The sequence below is a fragment of the Aplysia californica genome, unplaced genomic scaffold, assembly GCF_000002075.1.
Source record: "Aplysia californica isolate F4 #8 unplaced genomic scaffold, AplCal3.0 scaffold00267, whole genome shotgun sequence".
In the NCBI taxonomy this organism is placed as follows: Eukaryota; Metazoa; Mollusca; class Gastropoda; order Aplysiida; family Aplysiidae; genus Aplysia; species Aplysia californica.
Genome location: NW_004797537.1, coordinates 288,242 through 314,930, shown reverse-complemented (window position 1 = coordinate 314,930; position 26,689 = coordinate 288,242). Strand labels below are relative to the sequence as shown.

Below are 26,689 nucleotides of genomic sequence, written 5' to 3'. Positions count from 1 at the left end.
AAATGCCAAATTCAGAGATACACAAATGATTGTCATTCAAAGTAAAAAACTTCTCCATTTGTACAAAAACTAGCCATACTGTGGAGGAGATCACAACATAGAGACTAATATCACTACCTGATGTCAGCAAACACTGGTTCTTAGTCTAAATGGCACAATCTTTATTAAGAAAAGTAGGTAAAATCAGCACACCTCACATTATTGTTTCAACAAAAAAACTTTATTTTAAAATGCACATGCGTACACTCAAGATGAGAGGGAAACAACAACTGTTTTTCTTTTGATCAAAGCAGTAAGAAGCTCTCAGAAAAACATGCAGGGTAATTTGATCATCTTAATTATGTCAACCACACTAGAATTCTAATTTGCCATGATCCAGGCAAATTTCTTCGGACACACAATGCGGAAAGAAGCATTAGAGAATATTGTAACAACAGGAAAGTTTGATGGAAAGAGAGGCAGAGGCAGACAGAGGGAAAAGATACTGGACAAGATGACAACATGGCTGGGAGCAGCAAGAACAACACACACCATTGCATCGGCAAGGCACCGGATGATGATGATGAGAAGTTGGCAGCGTTGTGAGATTTGACTTTACAAAATGGAAATAACAAATCACTTTTATCTACCCCTGCCTGGAAATTTGAGGCAAAACAGCATTTTCCACATGCTGGTCTTTCCTTTAAAGCTGTACAATTCCTGTAAAGCCATACAACCTATGGAAAGTAGAAGTCCCTGCCATACCTGGCTGACCACCATCTTTGGGAGTGTATTCTATCCTCTTCCGGTCCTTCATCCACTCATTGTATTTGTAGGTAGGTGTTGCCTTCGGTGTGTACTCATCTCGTCGCCTCGACCTGAGAAAAAGAAAAGATAAACCAACTGTAAATGAATCTTCTACAGCAGGGCTGTTGGGGGGGTGGGGGGGGGGGGGGGGGGAGAAAGCAAAATGGACAAAAAGAAAAAACCAGAGATGAGGGAAAAGTATGAAAAAGCAAAAGACAAAAAAGCCAGACAAGATCACAAAAGTGAGAAGACCAGACCAAAAACAATATGGCTCAAGTGAGAAAGAAAGAAGGAAGCAAGAAAGGAGAAAGATAGAAGGAAATGAGATCAGATTAAAAGAGAGAATCAGGAGGAGAGAAGAAAGTAAATAAATGAAGAAAAAGACCCAGAAAAATGGTTCGTGAAGCAAAAGACAAAAGAAGAGAGTCAAGAGAGAAAAGACAATAACTCTGGAAACAGAAGAAATGTGAGGCAGCGTGGTGGAATCAGGCTCTCATCAATTTTTGGGCACGTAGAGTTATTGGTGTCATCTTAAAGCTTGTTCACTGGTCTTTATTTGGATGAAAAAAATATCCATTTCTCTTGAAAACAAGTCGAGATATTTGATAATGAAGGAGATGGGGTCACCTGTTTTCAAAGGTAAAATTAGTCGGAAAATGGCCACCAATGATTGGTTATTTCCTTAGCTTAAGAGTCCGTCGTAACTGAAAATATACATTTTTGTGCCTTTAATCAATGTTTTTCAGAAAAATCCACTCAGAAATGAGTTCTTTAATGGGCATGAAAGGTGTTGAGCCAAAAAACAAAAATTTGATAAAAATTCACAAACCAACAGAAAAATGCAAGTTTCTTCACTTTGATTATTTTGACGAGAGCCTGATTCCACCACGCTGACTCACAAATGAAAAAGGAGGAGACAAAAAAGAGAAGTTAGGCAGGGGGTCGAGCGTCGGTACAAAAACTACCTACCTGGATGATTGTTCCCTGTGACCACTTCTCTCAGACCTGTGGTGACTTCTCTCTCCGTCCTTTCTGTGCCTGCGGTCTCGATCAGATCGTTGTGACCAGTCTGACCTTTCTGACCTCTCAGATCTCCTATCCCTCGAGGAGGACCTGTCACGATCTCTGTTTTTGGAGTGGATGCTTGGGGAGGGTAAATCCCAGTTAGACCTGCTTGGCGCCGGGAGATCATCATCATCCCAAGTAGAGTGAGACGGAGTATCTGACCAAAAAAAAAAAATAAATAAAATAAGATTATCGTCACAAACGTGCTTACAGGCCCGCACACGACAAAGATCTCCACTTCTCTTGACCTTACATTAAAATAATGCACTCTGTCAGCATTTCTTTTCCCACAATAGTCAGCCAATACACAAAGTAACTTCTTACATATCCTTACTTATAAATTTTACTGGGTAAAATCAGTTGAACTACTGCTTAAACACATTAATATAGCCACAGCACAGATTAAATGATTTTATCATTACTTTACTTTTACTTTAACTTTCCCGATCCAGCGGCCATTTGGGTTCTAGCCCTTCGGTCTGTCGATATGGCAAAGAATATGATTATATCATAAAATCAAAGTAAAATTTTGAAAGACGAAAAGCATCACCAAACAACAAAAAACACTGACAAAATAAAAATGGTTGCTTAAAAGACATAAAACCGTCAGTGCCATCCCAGGAGGAAAGCCATTTCACTGACAGCTCCAAATGTATGCCCAGACCATGTTGTGCACCAGTTACCCCACTACAATGTTAAAAATGAAAGGACATTGACACCAACTATGATATCTTTCATATATCAAGTCCACACCATAACAATACCACAGCAGCAGGAACACACTGTACCTTTCACTTTTATATTAGGAGTGGGCATTTCATCTTTGTTAACTCTGAAGCGGCCAGTGTCTGGAGTCTCATCCCATTCCCTATTGCTCCTCTCGGAAAAGTCGCCGTAGTGTGAATGTCTCTCGCTTCTCTCACTTCCTCTGTCTGGAAAATAAAAACAAACATAGCAATGAATACAGTTATAAACTTGTCTTACTAAAGGAACTGAATGGAAAGGGAAACAGCTGCTGGCTTGTTTGGGGTTTTTTTTGGGGGGGGAGGGGGGGTGGCAAATGTTTACGGCACTTGCAACTGCATTAAACATTTTCAGTTGGTAGGAAATTTTAAATTTTGCCCGGGTGGCAGCCAAAGCCTACTTTTATAGATTTTAGACCATCAAGGGATCTTTAACATGAGCAACTTGCACACGAGACCTCCGAGATTTTTCAGCCTTGTCCCAGAAGGCTAGGTGTTGTTGTTGTTGTTGTTAATGATCCAGCAACAGCTGGGCTCTCGCCCTTCTGTCCAATGCCATGTAGAAGGTTAGGTGAAGATCTTTCCTACAAGAAGATCAGGGCTGTGGCTGAAAGACAGCAGTAAGAAGGAGTCAAGGAGTAGCAGTAGAAGGGCTGCAGAAAAATCAGGAGCCCAGAGGAGGGGGCAAAGAGGGCGAGGGGCAGAAAGTGGAAACGAAAGCAGACGACAGAACATTGCTAGAGAGCAGGAAAGGAGGTGAAAGGAGACAATTTTAGAGAAGAAAATATTTCCATCGCTACCCGGATTCGAACCCGGGACCTTTGAATGAGAGGCCAACACCTTAACCTCCAGGCCACGAGAGCCCCCTGCAGGCATGTTCGTGCCACAGAATCAACAACAAATCCTAAAACAAGTACATGTTCAAATACAGTTCTCACAGCAGGAACAGTAACACTTGATGCAATTTTAGTAAATTACGCCAAAGTTTTATTATAGATTACTGCCTATATAACTGATTCACTTCCCACAAAGCAACAGTGGTGTTTCAATTTTCGATAACAAGGACCACAAACTGCAAACAACAGTAATTACCTGTTTACTAAAAGGAAAGACAAAAAATCAGGTCACTGAGATGAGTCAGTTCACCAAAACTAAAGAGAAATAGCTAGCTTTCATTTTTTTTCTCAGTACAGCTGAGAGCAGCACAAACCTTAAACACTACCAAGAATAATAATAATAATCTCCATGCCTGTGAATTCCTACAACACAGCCATTCTCAACAATCATGGATAACTGACAAACACAACAAACCACTTTTCACTATTAATTTTACCCAATTTGGAGAATTGGCCTGGTCAAGCCAAATGCCCCGCTGAATAAAAAACGGACATAAAAGTACAAGGCAGAAGTGGATTTAATTATTTTCAAACCTTTCTTTCTTGAATGATGTCTGCTGGAATCTTTGTCCCTATCTCTTTTCCTGTCCGAGTCATAAGAAGACACCTTGATTCCTCTTTCTTTGTCTTTGTGGTGTTTTTGTAGCCGATCTCTGGCCGCAGAGCTAACGCCGCCTGGATGAGATGGGGTGTCCTCTCGCGGTTGACGGTACTGTCTGAAATACATAAGGACGAATATTCATGTTGTTATCAAGTAATTAAGAATAAAGCTAGCATTGCACTTCCCACATCTTAAATGATAACTTTCACAGCATTAACAAATGCATTGACACTAAACATTCTTTAAGCCTTACAAAACAGAACTTTAACCCCTTCACAAAATCGATTACACACTGAGCAAACAATTATTTACTCTTGAAAGAATTTCAAACTCATATATTTCGCAATCTTCATTGAAGCTTTGACTCACTTTAAATCCTTTTTTTTTAAACTCTTGGAGCTGCGACAATTTAGCTTTCCTCCCTGCCCAAAAAAAAATTTTAACTCATGAATACATCTTTATAAATTCCATAACCGTTTTCTTATAATGTAAACAGTTACTATCTGTATCTGTTATAAAAGGAAATTTCCCTTTTAGACAAAGGGTAAGCTACATGTCACAATAACAACAGTGCTTCCACCAGCTGAAGCTGGAAAGTAAGGAAAATTGTGCCGGGGGTCTGGGGGCCGCACAGAAAAAATTGAAACTTAGGGTTTTTAGAGGGTTGAAAATGGCATATGGGAGCCCGTTTGAAGAGATTGCCTACAACCCATAACATTTATTTTTTTCACCAACATTTTGCCTTGTTTTATTCTTTCACTTACATATCTTTCCATTATTGGCAATATTTAAAAGCAGGTTCCCCTTCCATTGCTACTATAATTCAATTAATTCGTCATCACACCATTGATAGAAGGCAAACTTGAGAATAATGAATAGATATGTACCTTCACAATACAGTAACGCAGCGTATACCCTAATTCTCCTCAATATTCAACTCTGAATGTCGCATGTCACAACCTCAGAACACCACTTCGAATTATTCTTGATTTTAGTAGTTTTAGCACAAATTTCTTTCATCGCAGCCCTTGTCACATTCCCGTGCTGTAGAATCTTCGCACTGATAATTTCTCTAGATCTACACCATAAATTTGCAAAGGATTTTCTTTCTGACCGTTATTTTCTGCCTAAGATCACAAGTCAATTTACAAATATACTTGATCAACGCGCAGATTCTCCAGCCGCGGCAACAATCCGAAGATAGACAGACGGAATGAGGGAAAGATAGAAAGGAGGAAATTGACCCAAAAACTTTGTCAGATTTTGATCAATCTGCTGGCAAAAATGTACTGCTGACCAACTCGCAATGAATGCATGGGGCATAGCGGAATAATGGCCGATGGCAGGAAATGCGCAATCTGGCAGGTTTCTATAACATAAACTTATTGCCGAGAGAATTACCGTAAAAATATCCTTACAACTTATACAAGACGATACAAAGGCGAGTACGGATCTTTCGCTACGGAATTTCGGTAGTCCTATGCTGTCGCAGATTGTTACGGAGGGGGTTGATAATGATGGAGGAACAAGTACGGAACTGGCAGAAAGTACGGATTTCCGTAAAAATACGGAAGAGTGGAAGCACTGTAACTAGTTTTAAAATAATTTTTTTTTGGCAAGCATTACTCTTTCATCTGCGGTAAAAAGGGCAGCAGGTAGTCATTAGTCCAATCAATGACCTGCGATAGAGTGATATTCATCTCTGTATAAAATATCAAGTAAAAATAAGGTCAAAGCAAACAACCGAAAGCAAATTTCTATATACTCTATTTCCCCATACTTCTTCTATCCATGCTTATATTAAGCCACACCTTTCTTTGTCCTTGTGTTTTTTTCTGCTAGTGTCTCTGTCATCTTCCTCAATGTCATCCTCTTCATTGTCATCTCTGTAAGATAGAACCTTAGACCTTTTAGGTGTAGAGGAAGCATCCTCCTGTGCGTCTCGTTTAGCTGCAGCTAGTCTGTCCAAGCCAAGAAGGGAAATCCTGGGAGTGTCAGGTTTTTTGAATTTATGAGAGTTGTCAGCAGACTTAGAGGGGCCTTTCTTCATGATGAGCAAACCACCTTGCTCTTGACCACTGGACCCCTCCAGCCTATGGATCTCTTCATCCACCTCAAAGCTGGCCATACTGGAAGGCTCCTGAAAAAAGACTGATGAAAGAAATCAAATTTTAAAAATGAGCCCAGGTCAGTAGAATTATATAAACATTTGTTAAATTAATTTGATAAAATTTACCATTACTTTGAATTTGAAACTAATAATGAGTAATAGTAATAGAGAAATTTTGATATAATCCTCCTCTTCTTCTTAATTTAAAAAACCTAACCATAGGAATCAGGTCCAACAAGATGAGGCCTAGTTGGCCATTTATAAAACCACAATGAGTAAGAAAAGAAAATACTCAAAATGAGAGAGAAAAAAATTAAAATGAAAAAAAGAACTGTTTTACACAAATGGCAGAGAAGTCAAAAGATCAAAGAGGACGATACAGAATACAGGAAAGCTAGAAGAGAGACCACAAGAATTATCTAGCTGTTAAAGAAAATGCATGGAAAATATATACATGGGGAAGAGACATTTCATCTCGCACGCAGTGATTTTGTTTTCATGGGTTTAGTTTTACTTAATGCCCAGGTCTGCCACTGTGACTGGTAATGTTGGTATATTGACATGTTTCTGCAAAACTCTTAACATCACAAAAAGAGACTGGTACAGATATTAAGAAATAAAAGTAACTGTTGGCACCGAGTCCTGCCTGCATTCAGAGAAACAGTAAATAAAATGGTTTGGCCACCTGTTATAAATGAATTTCACCTTGCCAGCCAGACTCAAGAGCCTATTACACCAACCACTCATAATAATAATATAATAATAATATATAACATTTATATAGCGTATTTCCAAAAAAGTAGGCTATATAAAGGAAGAAGTAGACCACACAAAAGATGGATTGATGGAGTCAAGGAAACCCTGAAAAAGTATGACCAATTGAAAGAGCTGTACAGAGCTGGCCTACCATAATAACCAATAACTTGATATTTTGCAGTTAAGTTTGAAATTTTTTTGAAAATAATTGATTTGCGACAGTGGCTGGATTGAACTTTGGTGGACCCACTGTGTTTACACATGTAAATTAATGCACGCTAGACATAACAACAGTGGAGGGTTTCAGGGGGGAAACAATAATAATAAAGCAAGTGGCTATTCTCCGGCGTCGCGCCGGTCAATAGATCGGAAGCTATTCTCCGGCGTCATAACTAGGCCTAGTAAGTCTACTTTTTATTATATTTTATCTATGGTAATTGTCTAACATAACTTTATTCCTTTATTTCCATCGCCCATTTGCTTATTTTAAAATAATGATTCTGTTTATAATTTATTTAAACAAACAAAATTGATTTTGTGCCTAAAATCCTGTCTAAAAATAGTATAGCTTGTTGTTTAACTAAATTTCTTGTTGTTGTAATTTTCGATCAATTTAACTGATATGTCGCGACTTCAGTGCTTTCTTGTTGTATCTCCATTTTTGTAAACAGTGAAAATGTGACTCCTTCTTATGCTCACTCTTTGTCATGAATTCGCGTCAATAGTTGTGAACACGTTTTTTCTAACAATTCTAGCACCCAACATAATTCTAAATTGGAGGAATTAGGGCAGTTTGTGTCTGAAAACCTATCGTCTGTATCAATGGAAGTGGCACTAAGTGGAAAAGTTGTGGAAATTTTTTTCCAAGACAAACAGATGAGAGAGGTATTTGCAAATCTGCGCCAACAAATTATTAGTAATAGACCAGCTGCGCGACACTGGAGAATAGCTTCTGATCTATTGACCGGCACGACGCAGGAGAATAGCCACTTGCAATAATAAAAAAACACAATGCTAAACAATAAGAGCAGACCATTGCACAGCTAGGTTAAAAAGTAGTTCCTCTCTCTCTCTTTCTTCTGGCGCAGTGGCGTCATAAACGGTCAGTGGTGCTAACAGCACGCAGGAACTCAACACTTGACTTGCCCGGGGTCCTTAAAAAGTGCTGAAAGTGCGTTACTGAAATGTCCCAGCAGACAGGTTCTAGCACGATAGTTGGCAGGACATCTCAGGAACACATGGTCCATAGTTTCGTCCTCCTCCTTGCAGGCTCGACAGGACAGATCTGGGTTGTCTGCTGGCGCAATTTTGTGGAGATATGATCTCAGCTTGGGCGACTTTCCACCAGTTCTCATTTAAATTAAATAAAAAGTAGTTCCGACTTCGTTCAGTGTTGGGTCCACCCAAGTTCAATCTTACCGCAACAGTTTTAGTGGCTATTGATCTAGATCTAGGCCTATCCTATAGCCTATGTGTGATCTGCAGACACAGTTTGACCCCGCCTAAAAGTAAAGTTAAAGCAGTGCATAGCTTCTGTGTGCAGGTGCAGGAGTACCTCTCCGAATAGTTCCTGGGTGTTCGCCAGAAACGTCTCTGAATATCTTTTGCCCCGCCCCCCCCCCCTCTAGATTCTAGATCTAGACCTAGAGATCTACATCTAGATTTCTAGTTCTAGAATCTAAAGCTACGTTTACACAAAAAAATACAATCCGCAATCACTCAAGGTGCGGTGAAAGCAGTCAAAACTTGATCGAGGTTTCAACTTAATTCCTCGAATCTAGATCTATATATCTAAATCTAGACTCTAGATCTCTAGATCTAGATCTAAATCTAATTTATATTCATAAATTGCTTTGCTCCATACGGACATCTAATTCAAACTAAAATAACTAATCAGAACTGAAGAAGAACGCTTACTTTCGATTCCAACGCTGTGGTGAAGTTATAAATCGTCTTTTCCCGATTGAAGTGCACACAACAGGAAGTGGAAAGGTTTGTTTTGATCGTGAAGGTCCTGTATTTTTATCCAATAATATTATTATCCAAATATTCAAAGGGATTTTTTTAACCATAATCTAAGATAATTGATTCTACAAAACTTATAAATAGCATTCTAGCATAATGAATATTTTGAAACAAATAAAACTGAAAATTGTTAAACATTTTTGCTTATCTCAATAAAGTGCGAAATCATAAGTAACCCAAGCTTTACAGCGTCACGGAGCAACAATAAACAACATGGCGGACACACTTCTAATCCGTGCTTTGAAATCACAACCAAAACAGCTTACTTTATGCAACAAAAATCTTGTAAAGATACCGCGGGCTATCGGAAAGTTAGATTGTATTTGTCAGCTACAATTGAAAAATAATAAGATTAAAAAACTACCAAAGGAACTGTGTCACTTATTTCAGGTATGCTTTTTTATATTTATTAGCCCTATCATCTCGCTCTCTCTCAGAGACATGATGCGAAGTCATGACAGGCAAGGTTCATATTCATGCGTAAGCCTAGCCTAAGTGCTTGGTAGTAATTATACTTATAACCTCAACTTATTTTTTTGTAAAATGGGAGGACTTTCATAACGAACGACCAACCCGACAAACATAATAATATAGAAGACGACCTGTCCTAATTAACCCTGAGCCTGAGGACCCGCCCAATCGCCCTCCTAATCCTACGCCCTACCTCTATACACCAAACCCTACCACAAACCCTATCCCTACACTTACCCCAAACCCAAACCCTACCCCTACCCCAAACCCTAACTCTCCTTTCTACTTTCTACTCTTATTTCATATATAGTGGTCGCTCCTACGGAATTCCTCCCAGTAAAATTTTAATGAAGCTACAGCGAGCACCTAGCACATCTCTGTGATTGACCGAAATATAGATTATATATTTCCGCCGTCTATTTTTGTTGCCTTCCTGGGCTTCCCTTGCTAGTTGACGAGATCTCACTGTGGTGGGCCCTCTTTGCCGCTTAGCACGCAATCCGATGGGTCACATCACTTGGTTTCATGGCTGACTGCTTGCGATGTGTGTGCGCGTGCGCGGGCATGTGTGTGTGTGTGTGCGCGCGCTTGTGTGTGTGTGCGCGCGCTTGCGTGTGTGCATGTTCGCACGTACGTGTGTGTGTGTGTGTGTGTGTGTGTACGTGTGTGTGTGTATAACTTTGAGGAGAAGGTAAATTTATGGAATGAGAATTGCTGAGATTGTTTATAAAAGATAACACAAATTAATACCTAAAAAAAAAAACACGGCGAAAACTAGTCAACTGGACTGGCGAGGGAAACGTAAGAATCTTGGGGGAAATCCCGAGAAACGACAAAAATAAATGGCGGAAATACGTCATCTATATTTGGGCCAATCACAGAGGTGTGCTATCGGTGCTCGCTGTAGCTTTGTGTAAAATTTGTAGGCTATGTGAGGTAGGCTAGATTTTATGACATTGTATCAAATTGTGCGATTTAATGTTGTATAGATCTATATGTTTTATTAAAATGGCACAAAAAAATTGAAATATATTGTGTCCATTCTGAATACCTACTGTACTACTAAATAATTTACTAAATACTGTTCACTTCGTTGTTGTTTTTTAACCCAAACGAAAATATGCCAAACGCTCAAATCATAATTTTATATTTAGGATCTATCAAACTCAGACTGCTTTAAGTTCCTGCCCTGCAGTCTGAATATGAACTTTCAAGTCGTTTGTGTGTCTTGCTTGGGAAGTTGGAATAAATGTGAGGCAGCGTGGTGGAATCAGGCTCTCGCCAAATTTTGGGCATGTAGAGTTATTGATATCATCTTAAAACTTGTTCACTTGTCTTTATTTGTGGAAAAAAATATCCATTTATCCTGAATACAAGTCGAGATATTTGCGAAAAAAGGAGGTGGGGGTCACCTGTTTTCAGAGGTAAAATTAGTGAGAAAATGGCCGCCAAAGATTAGTTATTTAGAGTCTGTTGTAACTGAAAATTTACTTTTTTTGTGTCTTTAATCCAAGCTTTTGAGAAAAATCCGAGCAGAAATGAGTTCTTTAATGGGCATAAAAAGTGTTGAGCCAAAAAACAAAAATTTGATAAAAATTCACAAACCTGCAGAAAAATGCAAGTTTTTTCACTTTTTGATTATTTTGACGAGAGCCTGATTACATCACGCTGCCTCTCAAATGTTGTTTTTGTTACTGGTGAATCTAGTCAAACTCCTACTTCTGATAATTTAAAGCCAAGTTGAATTAGCAATTATAATAGTCTATGATTTTCTTGTTTTGTGATCAAACTCTGCCAAGTTAATTGATATTCCGTATAGTTGTTTGCTGTGGATTGATTTGAATTTAAGGAGCAAAGCATCCTCATCTTACAAGTAGTCAGCAGAGCTATCTGAAATTAAAAGATAAAAGGTTTGACTACTGCTACTGTTACAATCAGAGTTGTTTCTCCTCTTATAATCATTTTAATTGTTGTATTTTGCATCACCAGCTGCAAGTCTTAAATCTTGGAAACAATGACCTGGATGAATTCTCCCCCATCCTACAGCATCTCCACAGCCTTGAAAAGCTACATCTATTTGGCAACAACATTTCACACATAGACAGTTCTTCTCTGAGTAAGACTTTTCATTTGCAATATATTTATAACTTAATACATAGCCAACACCCCCCCCCCCCCCCCCCCCCCCCCCCCTCTCCTTCAGTGTATTATATCTTTAAAGTCACAAGAAAGAAAGGGTGAGAGGCGTATAGAATTCTGATATGATTGTCAGTTTTATGCAATCAATTTTTTAAAGTTTTGTAATGTGAACAAATGTTATAGCTCTTCGTGGTGATAAAATATGAAAGATGTTTACATGGTAGTGTTATCATTAAAAAATTATCTTTGGGAATTTGAAGATTGTCACCTATAATCTGAGAAGGAAAGGTACCTTATAGTCTAGACAGCTGATTATTTATTTTTTTACATCATACTTCATGTAATTCAACCTGTTGTTGTTGTTTTTGTTGTTTTTTAAGTCAACATATTATCTTTTAGGAAAAGAAATCAGTTTATGGTTAAGTGAGTTCTGCTCCACTGTAAAGCATTGATCGAATATTTGTATGAACGTTTCCATTTTCATCGTAATGTTCCTTTTCCTGTAAGGATAGGATGCTCTGCTAAATTGTTTTTAATTTTTAGGTGAATTTTCAAAGTATTTGCTTGAATTTAGATAGATTGACTCTCTTACTAACAATATTAGAGATTTTTCTGTTTTGTGCAGACGGCTTCCGCAGTTTGACATTTCTCAACCTCAATGGCAACAAACTGAAGCAGCTTCCTCCTGAAATCTGCAAGTAAGGAGCTGACCTTTTGTTGTAACTTTAGAACTTTGGAATGAGACATCTGGAAGGAGCAGTTAGTGTTGGAAATAGATGAATGTGAATGGGATGGGTTTAAAATGCTTTTTTTTAGAAAAGGAAAAAATATCTGTGAGGTTCTAAACTCAAAAACAGTGAAGAGTATATGTGAAGCATGCTGACAAAATGAGTTACTTCTCGGATTTTAGCCTTATGGAAACAGATGCATCTCGCTTATAGGTGAAGTTTTTACAATTTATATGAATTTAATAATAAAAGGCATGTTATACATGACATAAAGTATATGACATCAATATAAAATGGGTAGCGATATTTCGACGGCATGCCGTCTGAAAATCGTTGTTGATATTTCCACGGCATGCTGTCTGAACATCGGAAGTGATACCTATACGGTATGCCGTCTTGAGTCTAAAGATCGGAATTGATATTTCGACGGCATAGGCTGTGCTTGAAGTGTATCAATGCAAGAATTGTGTTTGTTTTCCAGGCGACAAGCTGGGTGATCATACCTACTCGACCCAACCCAATCCCATCCGCAAATGGGCACCTTTCTGTTGAAAAAAAAGTCTTCTCTCCATTTTCTTGCACAAAATATATTGTGCATCTCTCACTCTCGTTACAATCACACAAAACATTTCATCATTGTCCATAATGCACAAAATGATAGCAAAGGATAAACATTGTTAACTAAACATACAGGTGTCTTCTCTATATAATAATGCGTTACTTATGGAAAAGAGATTATAGGCTTAATTATAAATAGTCCAGATGTTCTGATTGGCTGAATTTATGTGTAGTGGAATTATCACTTCCGATTTTTCGACAGCCTGCCGTATAAATATCCACTTCCTTTTATTCCATATAAAATCTACAAATTTGATCTTAGTGTCTTTTTTTGGCTCGTATCTCCATTTGTGGGTTGCAAGAAGTAACTCTTGTTGTCAGCAGGCTTCACATATTATGGACAATATTTTTTTGTCCTTCAAGGGTTCTCTAAGTTTTGTCATGTTTTTCCAAGGGTTCTCTCTCATGCAAACAGTGTTTTACCATTGACGTCCATTGTCTTTCCACTTTAAAAAAAAGAGTAGCAGACTGTTAGTGGAAAAGAGAGTGTACTTCTCCTTTTGAGGATTGTTGGAAAACTGTGTGTAAAGACTGAATTTGTTTTGTTTTTTAGCATTTTTAAAATATCACATCAATATTCATATTCTCTGAGGAGGGACAGCTTATTTACTCTCAACGAGCAAGTTCTTCAAATTAAAAGAAGAAATCTAAAACATCATAATGGCATCACATAAAAACTAGTCAGACTAATCTAGGAATGCTACAAGGGTACAGCTACAGAGTCGTCCTCGAAGGTCATTTTACCAGTCAGTGGCTTATTGGTTAAGCTCTCGGACTCGCAATCGTTAGGTCGTGGGTTCGAATCCCGTCAGGGGCCCGACGTTGTGTCCTTGGGAAAGGCACTTTGCACAAATTTTCCTCACTCCACCCAGGTGGAAATGGGTACCCGGCTATAGACAGTGAAAGATCTTGTCAGTTTGATAGTGTTTGAGCGCGTGAAATCCGCAGCTTGCACTGTATGCTTCCATGGAAGCCGAGTATGTTTCTGGGTGTTCTCAGAGGGTCTGCTGGGATAATAATGGTTGTAAAGCATATAGAGCATGCTCTTGAGCATGGATATGCGCTATATAAATGCAATTATTATTATTACCAACAGCTTCCAGATATATACAGGAGTGAAACAAGGATGCCGTCTTTCTTATTTCTGCTTACCGTCTGTTGGATCATGAAAGCAACCACGGTTAGCACAGATTTGCCCAAAAAAATCTACAGAAATTCAAATAGATATAGAAATTTTATAAATCAGTACCAGAAAAATGAACGTGAGTTGGACACACCTTGAAAAAACTGGAAACAAACATAATCCTCCAAGCCATAAGATAGAATCCACAAGGAAAGAGAAAGAAAGAAGGCCAAAGAGTACTTGAAGGAGAGACTATAAACCCGTAACAGAAATCTAAAGAGAGCCCTGTTAATGGGTTGTACTCAGGCATGGGGAGAAAGAGGCTGATGATGATCTGCAACATGATCCCGAGATTTGTGTCAGGTCCATTTAGTTCAGTTTTCCTTTTGCTTATACATGTATTTATTTACATTTTCGGTTACTATTGATAAAATCCACCCCTGCTGGTGGGGGGCCCCATAGTTTTACTATGGGGGAGCAAAGAATACACCTGCCGTGATACTGCGGGTCGTAAGAAGCGACTAAAAGTGCATAGGTCTGGCCACCTGAAAAGTGTCAGTTTGCGGAGGGCCAACTACCCAACCCAGTAAAAAACAGTAAGTTACAGAAACACGGACAAACACAACTTTTTATTTTTCAATCTTGGGAGACGGAGAAGCTTCTGCATCAGCAGGAACAATGAAGGGTACAGAAAAGTGGGAAGACATGGAATAACATCAAGAGGCTAGCCCAGGATAGAGAAAAGTGGAAGGTATTTGTCCGTGGCCTATACCCTGATGCAGGGTGAGAAAGGCAATGATGATGATGATTTATAAAATCCCATGCATTTCTATAATTCGCATCAGAAATTTTGTTTCCTCTCTTTTGTTGCCTTTCAGCCTGATCAGCATTGAGCATTTGTCAATAGATAACAATGAATTGATTGAGCTGCCCATAGAGTTCTGTGCATTAACAACTCTGGAGGAGTTTCATGCAGCTGGGAATAAACTGACCTCATTACCTTTGGAAGTTGGGTATCTAGTCAGCCTTGAAAAGCTTCACCTTCAGAGGAACAGGATCAGAGAACTACCAGAGGCGAGTATGCTCCCCCCCCCCCCCCCTCACCCCCAACCCTCCAGGACAACATTTGTTTCAAAATAAATCCACGTATTCTATTACCTACTGGATAACCAGCTGTGGGACTATTTCAAGAACAAAACGCAGATTTGTCAGTGTAGGTGCAGAAAATGTATAAGTTCTTTTTAAGGGGGTTTTATGGTTCTTAAATTTATTTGTCTTTAGAGTTTTTTTATGCATTTAGCTGTCAAAGCAGCTAAATTCAATAACTAATTATTGTTTCATCCATGAAGGAAAAGGAATGGACTTTTTGTTCTTGTTGGTATCAAGTTTATTTTGTTTGGGTTGGGGGGGGTTTTCCGTTGAGGTTGTAACAGCTCAGGGACCCTGCATTTATTTTCGAGTTTATATAGCTGGACTTTTATTCATAGGATTATTTAAAGACAAGATAATTTCTTTTTTGATTAATTCATTGCTGAGGAAAAGCTAAGCGCTTCCACTGAAGTGTAAAGAAGTTCTGCAGCTTTGTCAAATGGTGGCCAGTCCAGAAAAGCACCAAGCACAAATGACTGTACAGCCTATTCAGGCATCGCACTGAGGTCAAATCAAACTGGGTCTGATTCACCCATTCCTGTACCCAACTAGGTCAAATCAAACTGGGTCTGATTCACCCATTCCTGCACCCAACTAGGTCAAATCAAACTGGGTCTGATTCACCCATTCCTGCACCCAACTAGGTCAAATCAAACTGGGTCTGATTCACCCAGTCCTGCACCCAACTAGGTCAAATCAAACTGGTTCTGATTCACCCAGTCCTGCACCCAACTAGGTCAAATCAAACTGGGTCTGATTCACCCAGTCCTGCACCCAACTAGGTCAAATCAAATTGGGTCTGATTCACTCAGTCCTGCACCCAACTATGGCAAGAATAATAGTGAATCAGTTTGCTGCAATAGCTCGTATTGATAGAAATGTGCTGGTATTTTACAACTTCATACTCAGGGGGTTTCTATTTTTAAAGTCCGTAGTGTTTAATCCTTCTTTCGTTGAACTTCGATACCTTTGATACTTTTACCTTTTCCCCCTGCTTTCCATATTACTTTTTGTACCTCCAACACACTAAAGAAAAATTTACTGATCTTCTAAAAATGTTTAAAGATTCTTTGTTGGGTGTCTTTTTTTGCAGGGACTGGGCAAATGCTACAACTTGAGATACGTTGATGTGGCTGCCAATGAATTACGCATTTTCCCAACTGAAGTAAGATGTTTCGCATAAGGAAGATAAGAATTAGGTGGAAATCTGACATTTGTTCAACACTTATTGTTAAAAATTAAGAATACAAATTCCTCTGGAAAGTCTGGTTTTCTCTCAAATGCTTCATATTGCTTTACTTCACCTGTACAAGTGGTGTGAAATAACACATAGAAAAGTGTTACCCTCACAACTGTCCTCTGTGTGAGTGTAAGTAAGGTGGCCAACTTTGTGCTACCCAATAGTACTTACTTACTTACTTGTCCTTACTTGTCCACTGTGTTGGGGTCACTGCAGTCGGAACATGTCCATCTCTGCTCCCCCCCCCCTCTTCAGGATCCACCCCAGAGTCCCCAGAGTCTGTCTACTTATAGTTTCCCAATATTACTTCTTACAGAAATGGATTTTAATGATAAATATTTGTTTTATGTATTTGTGGGTGTATGTATGTGTGTGTGGGTGTGTTTGTGTGTGTGTTTGGTCTCCCGTCTGTCTGTCAGCTGCGTAAGTATGCCTGTAGATAATGTAGGACATTTTTGCAGTGTACAATTTGGAAATATTCTTCTTAATTTTATCTTAAGATTCTTTTATGGGTGATGTTTGTTTTCCTGATTTACGTAATGTTACAGTAGCTGAATGAAATGCAGGCAATGAGGCTTCCTTATTTAAATTCCTGCATGTGGTTGAATGATGCATTTGATGTAAATGTACTTTTTGTCAACTTTACTTCTCCTTTCATATTGAATTTTAATGAGAGTAATATATATGATTTAAAAAAACTTTTGTATACCTGCATGTGTTTTTGCGGTCCTGTACAGCCAAGGAAAATTTCCCTCTGGGATAATAAAGTATTATCTTATCTTATCTTATCTCTTATCTTATTTTCACCATATTTAGTAAAAGTATGATATCATGGGCATAAACCACCATTTCAACCCATGAAAAGAAAATTGTATCTAGTGCTTTTACTATTATTATTGTTTTGAGGAAATATGTTTCACGATGCGGTGGAATGAGGCGCTCGCCTATTTTGAGACATGATGGGGTCATTTGTACCATCATAAAGCCTATCCATTTGCCTTGCTTTTGATGAGAAAAATATCAATTGATCTTGGATATAAATCAAGACATTGACGATTGAAGGAGGTGGGGGTCGCCTGATTTCAGAGGTAAAATTAGCGAGAAAATGGCCGCCAAGGTTGAGTTATTTCCTTAGCTTGAGAGTCCGTGGAAACTGAACATTTACATATTTTATGCCTTTAATCAATGTTTTTCAATAAAATCAACTCTGAAATGTGTTCTTTAAAGGGCATGAAAGGTGTTGAGCCAAAAAACAAAAATTCGAGGAAAATTTCCAAATTTTTGGCGAAATGCCTGTTTCTCCGATGTCGTTATTTTGACGAGCGCCTGGTTCCACCCCGTCATGACTCATATTATTGAAAATTATGGCTTTTTCATTGCAATTTGTAGGCCCTAATATAAAAATCACAGCCTTTTGAATTTACTTTTTTTTTTTAATCTCAAAAATGCCTTATACAGTAGTCTCCACCTAAGATCGCGGTGCTCGGGATCAAGGAAAAGCGGGATCTTAGGCGAACCGGGATCTTAACCGACGAACCCAGGGAAGAATCTATGGTGACCCATGTTAAGGCTTACAATCGGTAAAATGGTCTCCCTCCACTCTAAAATGAACTGACGTGACCGCCTGGTGGGTTTATGGCATATGGCGAGCAAAGAGTGGTTAACCTTGATGACCTATCACAGTGCATAGTGGCATGAGGCGTGCCATTTTCACTTATTATCCTATCATGAGGCTCAAGATCTACGCTTATCAAGTTGCCCCTCCCCTCCCCCTTACCTGTCGAAAATGTATAGCTTTCCATCTCCCCCAACCGCCTTTGTCGTTACACACCATTACGTTGTGAACTCACCAATTAAAATTCAGTCTGTCTCGCAAATTCGGGAGTAGAAACAACTTCTCCAATGGTCAGGGAAGAGTTCACAGTTCAATGTGATCCCGCCAGGAGCGAACGTGTAGGCCCTACCCACCCAGCGAGTGATGTAAGTTCAGGGGGATAGCTCAGGTGTGAGTGAGATGTTCGGGGAAAACAAACGTGTCGGTCAGTTCACACCCCGGTGTGATCCCGTCTGGGCAAACATTGTATTGCTTCATCGAGTTTTACAACGTGTATGTGATCACATTCACGATAGTAGCTGATCTTTGATGCGACGGACAGTTTATTGATCTCAAATATTCACTCTTGGTTGATCGGCTCTCCCGCCCGGGGTTTTTTCCGCAAATAATGATCTGAAATGCGGGATCTTAGCTGAATGTAGACCTTCAGAGTGAATCAGAGCGGGATCTTAAGGGTGACTTTTGTATAGTAAAAATTCTGTTTTCTTAAAACAGCGGGATCTTAGGCGAACCGGGATCGTAAGCGGTGGGATCTTAGGCGGAGACTACTGTAGTTGTATAATTCAATGTTGTATGTAATTTAATCGTGTTGTTTTTTACGTGCTAAATTTTGTCAAATTTAACAAATTTGTAACAACTTGCTTTCAAGGGTCAATTTATACAAGTTAAGTAAAAATCTATCCTCATTCTCATCAGCTGTCAAGCTTGCCATTGAAGGAGTTATATTGCGAAGAAAACCCTCTGCTACAGAACATGCCTGTGCACTCTGTGCAAGAAGAGGAGGTGTTGTCTCTCAAGGTAAGTTGTCATAATTTTCAGAAGGTGAATGTGTTTTCCCTCGTTATCTCATGATTGGGTACAGGCATACTTGTAATTTAAGAGAAATGTGGTCGAAGCATTTCTCACACAGGCCAAATTTTTTATCAATGAGTTTTTGGGTCTGTAAAATGTGGCATGTAGTGGATTGAGTGTTTTGGGTTTGTTTATTTGTTGTTGAATTGTTTGTTTGTTTTCTTTGTTGGTTTTTTTAATTAGTGATTTTTACTTTCAGTTGAGAGAAAATAATGTCTCATGATTCATGAGGCCTCATAAAGATTTTATTGCTATGCCAGGACATATGTATATACACACAGTAGGTTCCTTAGCTTTGCACCTAAAATTACCTGATTCCACGAAAATTACTTTTTTTTGACTACCAGATTGCAGTGTCCTTGCTTACCAAATGTTTCTTTATGTTTGAGTAAGGGTTGATTTCTACTTTTGCCCGGGCAGTCTCTCTTGACCTGCCTTATACTATAACTTCAAACTTCTGTGTTGTGCTAAACGTACTTAAAACTGAAATAGTTGTGTTAAGTCCAACATCCTTAAGGAGAGAAGGTCTGAAAACTCAAGCCATTCTCCTACCATGCCTGTTCTAAGTTGGAATTGAACCTGAGTTTGACATGAGATTTGAGAGGTAAACATCATAATTCAAGGATAAGAACAGACTGACGACATTCTTTGAGGGAGTACATGTCGTGATCTTCTTCATGAAATGTAAAGAATTTGGTGGGAGAGATCTAGTTTCCCAAATTTGCAAGACAGGCTATCAAATCATAATAATAATAATAATAATAGATAGCATTTGTATAGCGCAAATCCCCACTCTACAGCAAGCTCTATGCGCTTCACAATCTATACTATTACCCCAGCAGACGTGAGAGCATTCTGAAACAACCTTAACTTCCTGGGAAGCATTCAGTGCAAGCAGCCATTTATAGGTGCTAAAACACTAACATACTGACAAGATCTTTTACTTTCCATGGCCGCGTACCCATTTCCACGTGGGTGAAGTGGAGAAAATTCATGTAAAGTGCTTAAATCATTGTCAAAAGTGCTGCCCATTTCTGCAAAGCTTTCCTTGGCATGCATTGGTAGCATCGTGCAATGTTGTCCAGTTTTAGAAGATATATGGATAATAAAGTAGGCCTACTGGTGAGCTTACGAAAAGATATTGAAATGCATTATTTTTTTAAAGTTGCTTTCTAGCAAATTTAGGTAGCTATGCAAAACTTCTGCTTGTATTATCCATAAAGAACATAACTTTTTACTTGTGCTCTTTTTAACTGATTAGAATGTTGATTTTCTGCTTCACAGGAGCTGAGCGCTCGATACATTATGAAAGAACTAAAGGACAGGTAAGTTTGAATTTCTTCTATACCATTTGTTTGCAAACATTATGAGAGGTCAAGCAAATGGATTATCCATTGCTCACCGATCTGGAAAATTTTTAGTTGCATTAAAAAAACGGAGGGAGCTGAAATGAAGGGATCTCTTTTGAATTGAAGATGGAATGACAAGACCCTAGTGTACTTAGGATAAAATTTTATTCTTAATATAGTTTACAGGAAACTATTTCACAGTTCTGCGTACAATGGATCCGGTTTAGAAAGACGCAGAAGTAACTTTGAACAATTTTGAATGGCTGTTTTTTTTCCCAATGGTTACTCATTGTAGTCAAGCTAATGTACACTTTCAGCGTAAACACATAATGAGGATATGAAACTCTTAGAAATTGTGTCAGTTTCAATGGAAGGGGAGAAGTTATTAAAACTCCTACATTTTAGAAAGACAAAATATCTACAACAAGGCTATAATTGTTGTGGGACATCTACAATCGTATCTTAATGAAATTGTTGAAGTCTTTTGACTTTACTTACCTGCTGTTTTCAAGCGACGAAGTATCGTGGGATGAAGACTCATCATCAGATGAAGACCCTGAAGAGTAACTATTCACCTCTGTTGAGAATGCTTTTGTCTTGTATCACTAGGACTGTTGCCTTGATGGTAGAGGATTTATAGTTTTGTTCTGTAATTTGTCTTGTATCACTAGGACTGTTGCCTTGATGATAAAGGATTTATAGTTTTGTTGTGTAATTTGTCTTGCATGGAGAGGTTAGGATAAAAAAAAGAGTGGCAAATATAGTGTCATGAAACGGTTGCTGTCTTGACAAGCAAGATGAATTAATTATTATTCAGTCACAAGATAACCATTTAGAATGCTCTGTTGTCTTTAAATCAAACTCAATCAAACTCTTAAGATATTAACAGGCTAAAACTTCTGTTGACAGTTTATTTTGATGAGCTGAAAATGTTCAACTATGAGTAATTGCTCCAGGGGCTTTTGTGCCCAAATTAGAAACAAAGCACCATATATATATGTCATTAGAGCTTTTCACTAAGGTTGCTCTTGAATTTTATAATAATAATAATAATTATAAATAGCATTTATACTGCGCATTTCCATTTCCTAAAAGATGCTCAATGCGCATTAAAATGAAAAAGACATCACATCTTAAAAATTAATCGACACAAATGTGTACGTAAAACAAAGTATTATACATATAATATAAATGCATATGTGTAAAATTTTATACCAGAAAAACAGTCTCGCAGTGAAGTTGAAAATGTGTTCACTAAAAATATACAATACAATAAAAATTCACGAACAGTCAAAATACAGTTGAAACGTGAGTAACTAGAAACATTCATTAAAACATTAATTCTATACAGATAGAAAAACATTATTTATCTTATTTTATCAGATATATGGGTTGTTTGTAGGAAATGTAGAACTTTGCAGAAAGAAATAATGAGTTTATTGAGCTAATATTACTGGTAAATATCTATGAAAAGAAAAAAGAGTTTATAAATGATCATCCAAGCAGTTCACAAGTAGGCGGTTTGTGTTGCAAGAACAAAGATGACTCCCAAAACAGTGCTGGGTTAAAATTGCTTGTTTCTCAATGGCATTGCTAGAGTACAAGCATAATTCAGCATGTGTTCTCTGTCTGTGATAATAGTTGTTGTTTTTTGTATTTACTCGGCGAACGTGATTTTGTTTAGCTTTGAGCTAGTTGTTTAAAAAGAGAAAAGCTAGCATTAATAAAGTTCTCCTTGGCATAATGCTTGCTCTTATAAGATGCCTTATTCAATCTTTAATGACAAATCTTTTCATGTTTAGCTTACAGATAGTCTGGGTGCATGTGCACATAATGCATATAAATAGATATTTAATTAGAGTTGTTTTCCTACAGTATTAATTCAGTTCAAATAAATAATTGGAGTGCCTGCTGAAAGTCCGGGCTCTTGGATAATTCTCTTCATTTGTTGTTTACCTTTCCTGGTTCAGTTTCTATCTAGGAAATGTCTAGGATGTACCAGCTGTAATTGAACGTCATGTGCTATCAATATATAAGATGTTTCATGGTATCTTCTTCATGTTCAGGTTTTGTATTCTAGTGTACTTGTAGCATAGATTTGTGCTGACTCTTAGAGTTAGTTCCAAACATAGATGTTGCTAGATGTGTGTGCTAAACACAAAATGGGGACCTCTTTTCTGTGGTTATGTTCAGTCTCAAATTTCTTTCATGTTTTGGGAGTGTGGGGGATTGGGGGGGGGGGGATTGTAACTTCAGCTTTGGAAATAAGAGGGTTTGTAACATTTGTTATGTTTATAAAAATGTATTTATTAACTGTATCATGAGGAAAAGATTTGACTGACAGTTAAGTTCATGAAGGCCCTGTGGATTTTATGGGGTCACTTTTTGTTATCACAATGTTCACATTTTAATAAGCGTTCCCCACAAGTTTTTGTTTATTAAGGTCACCAGATCAATTTCTAGGAATCAATATTTTTTCCATCTATTAAATAAAAAATCTCTATGTTGACAGAATACATTAGAGACATGCTCTACTAATCTGGAATAAATTTTGAGGTGAGGTGAAGTGCAACAAGGTTTTACCCAGTGGCTGTGGGTGGTTTTAAATGTGGGTGGGGCTGAGAAATCAGGGTGGGTAGAGTTCAAAGGTAAGATTTCCTTGGTTCAGAGGACATTCCAGATATGTGTGAGTATGTCTCATTCACACTTTCACACGCAAATGCGCTCATATAACCTTATACAGTTGCGAGTGCCATAAAACACTTACCAAAAAAATAATTAATTAATTAATTAATTAAACGCATTAGCGCACACTTACAACAGTAACTGGATTAGGTGTGGGGTCGCAGAAATTAAGGCATTCCTAAAACGTGGGTCTTTGAGCGTGTTTTGGTTACTGGCACTGGGCCTCTGGGGAAAGTGTGTCATGAACTTTAACAACAGTTTCTGCGGGCTCTCGTTTGTTTCTTTTACCATTTTTCAAGAAGAGTTTCATAAAGAAAGGACTGTGGGAATGGGCTCATCCTTTGTTGAGCTCTAAATACATTTGATTGGCTGTTAGGTTACCATTGTTGTAAGTGGTGACCACAGTGATTGGATAAACGAGCAAGCGTATGTGTTCACCACATGCAACGAAAGGCGGAGGCGGAAAATTCTGAAACAGCTCTATCGGTTTCAACTGATTATCTTGTTTATTAGAGGAAACTTTCATTTACGGAGGGAAAGAGTTCGGGGGGTGGAGTGGGAGTGGGTGGTGCTCAAGCCCTTTAGCCCATCACTACACTCCACCACTGTTTTTACCCCATGTGTTCTTCTTTCTAATGGATTCAGCAGCGTACCTTACTGTAATTGATGTACTTGTTTTCAACGGCAGATTTGTTCTGGAAAGTTTGCTTATTTCTTATTTTCACAAAAATGGATCGACGATGTGTCTTCACAAAAGAACTTTTTCTTAAAACTTTTATTTTCAACTCTGACAGTGGAACTTTTACAAATGTCATTCTTTTTTATAGTGCACATTTATTAAATCTGCATGCCATTTTTCTAATCTTTTCTTTTGCAGAAGTACATATATATGTATCGGCCTATGTATATAAGAGGCATGCATACGTGTGTATGTGTATGGATATGCGAGTGTATGCATGTGTGAGGGTGATTTGTTCTTTTTTTCTGTTTTTGTCTTTGTATGTGTGTGTAAGGGGGGGGGGGGTGTCATTCACATAAGTATTTTTTTTTATATATAAAAGAGGTTTTAATAAACTTGTTTTTGTTATATTTAGATGGTCGTATATGCGAAAGGCTATACGTCATTATCCAGACATCCGCACCATGTTGGCTCAGTCAAGTAAATGTGCAGTCTGTGGAGATTCTTTCCTGAACACGTGGCTTGAATGTGTGAAGTTTGTGGATGCCAAAGAGGTAAGACCTGTGGAGAGAAAATAGGTTTCTCCTAGATATGAACACAGAAATTGTAGAAGAAATCAAAATGTACAATAGAGGTCAATATTTACACGCTTTTGTTGAATTCCTTAGAATGGGCAAGTCATGTTGTCTGAAGGTGAAGAAGGATATGTCAGAGTGCTTTTATCATAGCACATATCCCTGTTCAAAGGTAACATCTATGAGCTTTATAATTTGTTACAAATATAAAATTCTAAAACATTGGCAGCTTCTTCAGAAGCGTGGAGGCCAATTGTCATTTTTCAGGCTCTGAGATAATGACATACTGACAAGTTCTATTTCTGTTTAAATTACAATTCCAGCCCCTTGACAACTATGCGACTGTGGCCACAAAATATACAACTGCCGAATCTTTTTTTAGTTTGAGTGGAACAATCCAGTAGCTTGTTTGAGTTCTCCTGTTTTGCGTTCTTACGTTTTGAGTTTATTTTAAACATATGTTTGAAATATTTTCCTAAACGATAAGTAGTGCTATGAATGAACATATTTGTTCTTTATATGTTGTCTCATGACTGACCAGCTTGCTTTCTCACTCTGTCAACAGGACCTCAAGTTGACCTCAATCTCAGGCTCAATTCCTGTGCGGGCTCTTCTCTGTTCATACCGTTGTTTCAACGCTGCAGGGCACAATTATTATGGTGTTGCTTTTCCCTGAGAAAAGAAAAGATTTCACGTTATTTTGATGTCCCATAATTTGCTGCTTCTGTGCCCACCAGTGTATTTACCTGCTACAGTCCAATGATATATATATCACTTAACTTGAAATGAGATAATGCTTTGTTATTTGCCGTTGGGTTTATTTATACACTACCACATGTTTACTTGAACACAGATTTCATCAGCATAACAAGCAATGTTCTTATCATCTTTGAGACACAGATTATCTTTGTTTCCTGCATCTATACTCAAGATGCCAAAGGAGTTTGACATTTGCTATTCGAGTGCTGGCTTTGTGTTACATTCATCTTTAATTTAAAGAAGCAACAACAATATTTCTTCTTCACTTTGATATGAAATTTGTAAATTCATAGGCCTACAAAGTTTGTTTATCTTAAAGATAAAAATTTTCAAGGTTAACACTTTGCAGTCACACAGCCAGCAGTACAAAATAAACCATCTGGTCACCCAGCCAGGAGAGCGACTGCAAAGGACTTCTTGGGCCGGATAATTTTCTCCGGCGCATTATTGCACCAAGTGACTGCAAAGTATTAAAGTTTAGGAGATTTAGTCTTCATGTGACAGGTTTTCATTGTCATCAATGCTTCTCACCCTGGATCAGGGTATGGGTCACGAAAAAAAAATTTCCTTAAATCCCTCTCCCTGATTCACCTCTTACTCTTAGTATAATTGTGAGGCACCGTGGTGGAATCAGGCTCTCGTCAATTTTTGGGCAAGTAGAGTTATTGGTATCATCTTGAAACTTGTTCACTGGTCTTTTATTTAGATGAAAAAACATCAATTTATGTAGGATACAAGTTGAGATATTTGCGAAAGAAGGAGGTGGGATCACCTGTTTTCAGAGGCACGATTAGTGAGAAAATGGCTGCCAAAGATTAGTTATTTCCTAAGCTTAAGAGTCTGTGGTAACTGAAAATTTACATTTTTGTGACTTTAATCAACGCTTTTCAGAAAAATCCTCACAGAAATGAGTTCTTTAATGGGCATGAAAAGTGTTGAGACAAAAAACAAAAATTTGATAAAAAGTCACAAACCTGTGGAAAAATGCAAGTTTCTTCACTTTGATCATTTTGACGAGAGCCTGATTCCACCACGCTGCCTCACAATTTCATGTCTTCATGACAGCTTTTGTCACATCATAAACAGGGACAGGCAAGGAATGATGAAGAAAGGCCTTAATTGTTCTCTAGATTTATATAATACCATTTTTTGACAACGAAGCATTTGAGATGATACTTTTTACTGGAAACAGTCAGAGTGAAATGAAAAACTTATCTCGTCTTAGTTCTTGACACTTGGCTTGCACTGAGCTTAATTATTGAAGAGCCTGTACATTGTGTTGGTCACAGTGTAAGAGTCAAGTATTTGGGGGGTTTTGGCATTTACTGTTGGACATTGGTTTACAAACAAGTTTTTCTATACAACAGAATTTGTCAATGAAAAATTTACATGTAAACCTGAATGTTTGTGTTCTGGATTCTGTCCTTACCAAAGTTGGCAACAATAAATGTGAGGCAGCGTGGTGGAATCAGGCTCTCGTCAATTTTTGGGCTTGTAGAGTTATTA

General features: G+C 38.1%; 2 protein-coding genes across 3 annotated transcripts in view; one reads left to right on the top strand and one right to left on the bottom strand.

The window, feature by feature from the left end:
• LOC101858636 (pre-mRNA-splicing factor ATP-dependent RNA helicase PRP16) overlaps positions 1–8,933 on the bottom strand; it is a gene marked incomplete in the record, with an annotated part of 84,301 nt that extends 75,368 nt beyond the window's left edge. The window contains 6 exon segments of the mRNA XM_035970431.1: positions 745–857; positions 1,756–2,008; positions 2,640–2,783; positions 4,025–4,206; positions 5,903–6,242; positions 8,875–8,933. Coding sequence (XP_035826324.1) covers positions 745–857; positions 1,756–2,008; positions 2,640–2,783; positions 4,025–4,206; positions 5,903–6,219 — 1,009 coding nt within the window.
• A 220-nt stretch (positions 8,934–9,153) lies between these two features.
• On the top strand, positions 9,154–25,746 carry LOC101857723 (leucine-rich repeat-containing protein 69). Of its 2 annotated transcripts, XM_013083997.2 has the most exons (10): positions 9,154–9,372; positions 11,443–11,569; positions 12,218–12,290; positions 14,940–15,135; positions 16,304–16,375; positions 18,981–19,082; positions 20,421–20,461; positions 20,998–21,048; positions 24,265–24,403; positions 24,990–25,746. In XM_013083997.2, exons 1-10 carry the CDS (start codon positions 9,196–9,198, stop codon positions 25,098–25,100), a joined length of 1,089 nt encoding a protein of 362 aa, XP_012939451.1. In that variant the 5' UTR covers positions 9,154–9,195; the 3' UTR covers positions 25,101–25,746. The 2 variants fall into 2 exon arrangements, with proteins under 2 accessions (XP_012939451.1, XP_005101046.1); XM_005100989.3 differs by lacking the exon at positions 20,998–21,048.
• The last annotated feature ends 943 nt before the right edge of the window (positions 25,747–26,689 follow it).

What these genes read in the sequence shown, in the direction of transcription:
- LOC101857723 (XM_013083997.2), top strand. Translation starts at nt 9,196, where the DNA reads ATGGCGGACACACTTCTAATCCGTGCTTTGAAATCACAACCAAAACAG. An exon ending in AGGAGGTGTTGTCTCTCAAG is followed by an intron (nt 19,083 to 20,420) that starts GTAAGTTGTCAT and finishes TCTGCTTCACAG; the next exon opens with GAGCTGAGCGCTCGATACAT. An exon ending in ATGAAAGAACTAAAGGACAG is followed by an intron (nt 20,462 to 20,997) that starts GTAAGTTTGAAT and finishes GCTGTTTTCAAG; the next exon opens with CGACGAAGTATCGTGGGATG.